The sequence below is a fragment of the Salvelinus sp. IW2-2015 genome, unplaced genomic scaffold (assembly GCF_002910315.2).
Source record: "Salvelinus sp. IW2-2015 unplaced genomic scaffold, ASM291031v2 Un_scaffold912, whole genome shotgun sequence".
NCBI classification, from domain to species: Eukaryota; Metazoa; Chordata; class Actinopteri; order Salmoniformes; family Salmonidae; genus Salvelinus; species Salvelinus sp. IW2-2015.
Genome location: NW_019942644.1, coordinates 119,992 through 127,491, shown reverse-complemented (window position 1 = coordinate 127,491; position 7,500 = coordinate 119,992). Strand labels below are relative to the sequence as shown.

General features: G+C 45.9%; 1 protein-coding gene across 1 annotated transcript in view; it reads left to right on the top strand.

Annotated features, from left to right (window-relative positions):
- LOC112069125 (ceramide kinase-like protein) overlaps positions 1 to 7,500 on the top strand; it is a 103,998-nt gene that overhangs the window by 89,552 nt on the left and 6,946 nt on the right. The window contains exons 7-11 of the mRNA XM_070438422.1: positions 1,895 to 2,072; positions 2,585 to 2,653; positions 2,909 to 2,934; positions 3,042 to 3,150; positions 5,087 to 5,178. Coding sequence (XP_070294523.1) covers positions 1,895 to 2,072; positions 2,585 to 2,653; positions 2,909 to 2,934; positions 3,042 to 3,150; positions 5,087 to 5,178 — 474 coding nt within the window. The remainder of the gene's footprint in view (positions 1 to 1,894; positions 2,073 to 2,584; positions 2,654 to 2,908; positions 2,935 to 3,041; positions 3,151 to 5,086; positions 5,179 to 7,500) is intronic.

The window sequence follows — 7,500 nt, the reverse complement described above, 5'->3', positions numbered from 1 at the left end:
GTCCTTAATTAGTTCCATAAAGTCCTTAATTAGCTCCATAGCTGACATTGTGGGATGTGGGAGGCTCTGAGCAGAGCTGCTGGTCCCTGGAGAACGACAGAGAAGGGCTGTCATTCTGTCCCTCACACGGTCTCTGTTTTTCTCATATGACTAGATAGGGCTTTCTCACACTCACTGAGTCTGTTGTGACAGACTGAACATAAACGTTAATAAATCTAGTAGCTGCCTTGGTTCTGGTGTCACAGAGAATACAGACATCTAAAACCATACGCACTCACACACTCTCACAGGCTCACACACACACACACCTATACTATACATCTGTTGGCTGGTCTGCTGGTCCACAACCGACTGCAGTGATCTGCTTTTTACCTCAGTGAGGCTATCGTCTGATGTCTGTCTGTCTGTCTGTCTATGTGTCTGTCCATCTGTTCTGTCTGTCTTTCTGTCCGTCGGTCCATCTGTCTGTCTGAGGAAGGAGATGGAAGTTCCTGGTAGTTAACTGTCTGGTCTGTTGTGTTGTCTGTGCTGTGTGAGTCTGGGCTTAGCCTGACAGACAAGAGGATTGGGCTTGTGTCAAGGGATTACATATAGTAGCAGGGCTTGGAAAACATGACACACAAAATATCATTTGTAGGTTTCTCCTGTTGCGCTTAAGGTAGAGACTCAACCTCCGCAAAATCATAGAACAATAGAAAATAATCCTCTTTATGTGGACATTCCACCAATACATTTCTTGCATTATCTGTCTCTGTGTTATAAGTGCAGTACAATGTGTACTGGAATCAGTTTGAAATGTTGTGAAAAAATAGCATCTATCCCATGCAGAAAATTGTGTGTACAGTACAAATGAAAGTCCTATTGAAACAATCACTCATGCTACATTAGACTTCCATTATAAACCCAATGCTGACCTCAACTAAACGAGATAAATCTACTCTTCATTAAATCATCTGTTTTACGTTATGAACCATATGGTGCTGTAATCCATAACACTGAGCTAGGTGAGACTTCTAGCAGCACCCAGGCCGTGCAGTTCAGTCCAGTTCTGTCAGCGGTTATGTAGATGGATGAGTTGTTTTGTGTTCACATTCTTGTACACATATAATAGCACTGTGAGAATATGTCATACAATTCACACTTTATTCTGAGTTAACAATATGGAGCAGCATTTGATCATTTATCTCCCTGTCTAAGCATCTTATTCAGGGAATGCAAACAAACATTTCTTAAGTCGTCTTTTTGACATGACTGAACCCTTCCTCCTTCCAAAACGCTGTCAAATCTCACCTGATTAGAAATGAACACACAGACAAATGTTTTTATTTTGGTCTTAAAATATGTCTAGCCTTTTGGCTTAGAGGCAAACTAATGTTAACAACAACACAGAACACCTGACACCAACAGGGCATGGTGATGCTTATTTACGACAGGCTGATATAGGGCTTGTTGGTTTTCTAATTAAGCAATATATACGCATGTGAATAAGGCCAACTGGCAGGATGTTTTAGACCATAATGAATATTCATGAGGTATGGGATCGGGGAGCCATATATGGGCGAGACAGAAAGAGGTCAGGAATGTGTGTAGGCCAATAGGATGGGACCTGTGTCTGTACCATCAGAAGCCTATATTGCCACAAGAGCTATGGCTATGACATAGTCTGGTTATAATGGAAGTTATTAACCCGAGGTAAATAATTGACCATTTTGATGCTGGACTAAATGTAGGCGTACCGCTGAAGTGGAGGAATGCCGACAGAGAACACTTCATCCAGTAGAAACATGTCATTCAAGCTGCAGCATCGTGATGCCAACTTCATACAGTACAGTCATTGATATCTGTGATATCTATACTTCTGACGTCTTTGTTTCCTATCTGTGTGTCTCCCCAGGCCACCATCAGGAGGTAGATGTGTGTAGTTTCAGTTGTCTGGGTCGCCTTCTGCGTTTCGGCTTCTCTGCCATGTTTGGTTTCGGCGGGCGGACGCTGGCCCTGGCAGAGAGGCATCGCTGGATGCCACCCGGGCAGAGACGGGAGTTTGCCGTGATCAAAACGCTGGCAAACCTCAAGTAAGACAGTCTCTCTCTAGAGAGTCACATGCAAAGACACACATGCACAGTGTGCACACACACACACACACACAAAAACACACATCACACCAGTTCCCTCATAAAGTGTGGCCTAATCCTCCAGGGACTGAGACTTGCCAGCCTGCTATCAAAGCCAGGGTTTCCTTCTGAGCAGTCTCTTTATCACACATGAATCTGTCTCTAGAGAACCATCCCTCCTCTTCTCCAATCCAGCCATCTGAAGTCTGCGCTCTCTCTTCTCTTCGGTACTCTTCTCCCTCTCCCTCCCTCCCCCTCCATATCTCTCTCTCTCCCTCCCCCTCCATTCTCTGCTCTTCTGTCCTCTCCTCTCTCTCTCTCTCTCTCTCTCTCTCTTCTCTCTCTCTCTCTCTCTCTCTCTCTCTCTCTCTCTCTCTCTCCTTTCTCTCCTTCTTCTCTCTTTCTCTTCTTTCTCTCTCTCTCTTCTCCTCTTCTCTGTTCTCGTGCTGTGATCGTCTGGTGTATGATTGCAGGCCTGAAGACTGTGAGTTGTCCTATCTTCCTGTGAAGAAAGTCCAGACTGAAACGCTGGATCCAGTAAAGTAGGTGACAGAAGTCTGTCTGATGATTAGACTCTGCAGTCCAAGTTTGATAGTATTTAGCTGTGTGAAATTGATTTAAAACAGGCATCTGTGGGCTTAATTGGTCATTGGAAGGAAACCAAAATGCCTCCGATGTAGAAGATCAACCGACTAAATATGAGGGGAGAATCTCACACAGAAAGACAAAAGACAAAATTATGCATCTGAAAACAAATTTCAAAACTGTTTTTACAACTGTTTTTTTGTTTGTTGCAGAAATGAGTACTTAAAGGACGACATGGGTGAGTTTGTCATGGATGATGTTTATCAATGTGAACTTTTCTAAATATCACCTTCTAGTGTAACTCTCTCCTCACTAAAACTTCTCCCCCTCCTTGGACTTCTCTAGAAGAGGAAGAGTCGTGGACGACCACCCGGGGTCTGTTCCTCAACGTCAGCATCATGGCCATCCCTTGTCTCTGCTCCATGGCCCCCAGGGGCCTGGCCCCTAACACCAGGTATGTGAATCTCTCTTTCTTTCAAATATTTTATTTTACGTTTTCAATACATCACAGTCAACAACAACAACAACCACAACAACATATACACTAAACAACAGCGATGTCAAGGTCTTCAAATGAGGAATGTGGGTCTCTCTGATCACAACTACCTCCTGCATGTGTGACTGCAATACATGGATGCAAACCTGCATCAATGCCTACATGTGCGTGAGTGCATACGACCCTGCATCTATGTCTAGTATGTGTGTGTGGTTGACTGAGCAATGTGCATGACCTAAGTCCTGGACCAGTGATAATGGCTTGATGATTCCGAGCTGCCATGCCATGCTGTGTTAGGTGTGAGTAAATAAGCCAATGAGTGAACTGGGTCAGTGTGTCTGTGGTGTCTCAGTAGACATGGAGCCCAGCCTCCCAGCCAGGCCATTGCCATACAGGGGCCGTACAGCCAGTTCCAGGTAATCCTCTGGGATTGAGACTACCGAGGTCAAAGGCTTCTAACTGGACTAATCGGCACATAATGACTCTGATTAAAGGGAGTGGCAGAGTTTATTAAAGGGAGTGGCAGAGTTTATTAAAGGGAGTGGCAGAGTTTATTAAAGGGAGTGGCAGAGTTTATTAAAGGTTTGAAATGAACCTTCAATGCACAAAAGGTTTCTGGTTGAACCGTGTACCACAGGGGTCCGTCAAAGCCCTCTTCAGAGGGGTGTCCTCAAAGGCCCTTCGTTCCAAGGCTCAAGGGTTCCTCAAGGGGCCCTCTTCAGGAGGGGTTCCTCGCAAAGGCCCTCTTCAGAGGGTTCCCTCAAGGCCCTCTTCAGAAGGGGTTTCCTCAAGGGCCCTCTTCAGAGGGGTGTCTCAAGGCCTCTTCAGTTTCCAGGCCTCAGAGGGTTCCTCCAAGGGCCCCCCCTTCTCCCCTTTCAGAGGGGTTCCTTCAAAGGCCCTCTTCAGAGGGGTCACTTTCGGTTACCAAGGGCCTCTTCAGAGGTCCTAAGGCTCTTCAGCGTTCTCAAAGCGCCCTCTTCAGAGGGGTTCCTCAAGGCCTCTTCAGAGGGGTTCCTCAGGTCCCTCTTCGAGGGGTTCCTCAAGGGCCCTCTTAGAGGGGTTCTCAAGGGCCCTCTTCAGAGGGGTTCCTCAAAGGCCTCTTCACAGGGTCCCAAAGTTAGGGGCGTTCTCAAAGGCCCTCTTCGAGGGCTTCCTCAAGGGCCCTCTTTCAGAGGGTTCCTCAGGCCCTCTTCAGAGGGGTTCCTCAGGGCCCTCTTTAGCAGGGGTTCCTCAAGGCCCTCTTCAGAGGGTTCTCAGCGTCCAGAGGTCAAATCTTTTTTTGAAACTGAAAAGGCTCCCTGTAGTTGGGCATTTTTTAAAACCCAACAGGTTTTCCGGCTCCTGTATAGGTGCACTACATACGGGAATAGAGTGCCCATTGTGAGACAGCTTTCAGTCTGAGGACTGGCCTCAGTAATGATAATAGCATGTTGGTAGAGCAACAGGCCCCACACAGTGAATGTGGAATCCACACTGCTTATTATAGCATCATCAACCCTTAACTACACAGACAAACCAGTGAGGTTTTGTAGATACTGACTATTAGTTGACGTTACAATAACACATACAGTAGTACGTGTAAGTAGAACTAATGTATACCACTCTTGTTCTGTTCTGACATCTCTCAGTTCTACTGCATGGTACGGATGCAGGAAAAATATATGGATTTGGTTCTTTATCAACCTGTTTGGATGAATTGGCCACAGACTGATGGTATCTAAAACTGCTATGGCATGGTGTGTTTCAAACCGGTTTAGGATTGAAATTATGCGCACAGGACTGATGTATCTAAAACCTGCTATGCATGTGTGTTCAAAACCGGTTTGGATGAATTGGTACAGCAATGTAGTTATCATATGAGAAGGGATTTTTTTAATACATCTCTCTCTGTAAGACTGAACATGGCACGCATGGCCCTGATCGCAGCAGGAAACACTTCCAGGGCCAGGAGTTATAAACACCTGAAGAGATACAACAGTGTAAACATATTCAGGTGAGGTCACCCCTTTCCTTTCCTTACACACCTAAATCACCCATGTACGTTATGCAGTTTACACATAGCAGGCATATATGCAAACACACACACACACACACCACACACACACACACACACACAAACAACACACACACACACACCACACACACACACACACCCACACACCACTTACACACACACACACACACACACACACACACACCACACAGAGGAAGTCCTGCAGTCACTTATGGATGTAGCTTCCATTAAAGTTTAAGTGGATTGCATATACTGTCAAAATTATCGCTGATTGGTCAGATCTTCCCTAAACACTTTTCAGGCTTATATACAGTGGGGAGAACAATGTATTTGATACACTGCCGATTTTGCAGGTTTTCCTACTTTACAAAGCATGTAGAGGTCTGTAATTTTTATCATGACAGGTACACGTTCAACTGTGGAGAGACGGAACTCTAAAACAAATCCAGAAAATCACGTTGTATGATTTTTAGATAAATCATTGATTTTACTTGCATGGAACATAAAGTATGTGATCACCTACCAAACCAGTAAGAATTCAGGCTCTCACAGACCTGTTAGTTTTTCTTTAACGAAGCCTGCCTGTTCTCCACTCATTACCTGTTATTAACTGCACCTGTTTGAACTCTTTTACCTGTATAAAAGACACCTGTCCACACACTCAATCAAACAGATTTCCACCTCTCCACAATGGGCCAAGACCAAGAGAGCTTGGTGTAGGACATTAGGGAAAATTGTAGACGCTGCCCAAGGCTGGGATGGGCTACAGGGACAATAGGCAAGCAGCTTGGGGAGAAGGCAACCACTGTTGGCGCAGATTATTAGAAAATGGTAGAAAGTTCAAGATGACGGTCAATCACCCTCGGTCTGGGTGCTCCAGCAAGATTCTCACCTCGTGGGGCTCAAATGATCATGAGGAGGTGATGGGATCATGCCCAGGACTGAACGGCAGACCTGGTCAATGGACCTGAAGAGAGCTGGGACCACCAGTCTCAAAGAAATACCATTATAACACCACTACGCCGTCATGGTTATTGAAATCCTGCAGCGGCACGCAATGTCCCGCCTGTCAAGCAGCGCAATGTCAGGCCGTTGAAGTTTGCCATGACCATCTGAGATCTCCAGAGGGGAATGGAGAAGGTTTCATCGTGGTCTTGAATGAGGACAAAAATAGAGCTTTTTGGTCTAACTCCACTCCGGTGTTTGGAAGAAGAAGAAGTTAGTACAACCCCAAGAACACCCATCCCAAACGTGAAGCATGGGAGGTGGAAACAGTCATTCTTTGGGGAGCTTTCTGCAAAGGGGACAGGACGACTGCAGACCGCATTGAGGGGTGGATGATGGGCCATGTACGCGGATCTTGGCAACAACCCTCCTTCCTCAGTAGAGCATTGAACGATGGGTCGTAGCTTGGCGCTTCCAGCATGACAACAACCCGAACACACAGGCCAGGGCAACTGAAGGAGTGGCTCCGTAGACAGCATCTCAAGGTCCTGGAGTGCCTAGCCCAGTCCCAGATCTGAACCCAATAGGAAAATCTTAGGAGGAGCTGAAAGTCCGTATGTGGCCGCAAGCGACAGCCCGAAACACGTGGAAGGGATTCCTGGAGAGGTCTGGACTGGAGGAAGTGGGCAAAATCCCTGCTGCAGGTTGTGCAACCTGGTCAAGACTCAGGAAACCATATGATCTCCTGTAATGCAAACAAAGGTTCTGTATCAAAATGATTAAGTTCTGCTTTTCTGATGTATCAACATACTTATGTCATGCAACTAAAATGGCAAATTAATTTACTTAAAATCATTACATTAGTGATGTTATCTGGATTTTTGTTTTTAGATTCTGTCTTCTCACAGTTGAAGTGTACCTATGATCAAAATTACAGGACCTCCAATGCTTGTAAAGTAGGAAAACTGCAAACAATCGCGCAGTGTATCAAATACTTGTTCTCCCCACTTTAGATTTAGTCCATTCTCATGAGGCCTGTAAGCCTGTTTTGTCCCCATTTCCATCCAACACAATCTAATCTAAGCATGTTGTTAACCTACATTCTAAATATATCAGTTGAGGTATAGAGTGCCTGTACGACGCCGCTGACTGTGTGACTGGCTGGCTGGTGGTGACTGCTGGCTAGTCGTGACTGGCTGGCTGTGTGACTGAGCTGACTTGACGTGTGTGATGGCTACTTGTGGCTGGCTGTGTGACTGGCTGACTGTGTGACTGGCTATGTGCTGGTGACTGTGGACTGGCTGCTGTGTGACTGGCTGACTGTGTTGACTGGCTGATGTGGTGACTGG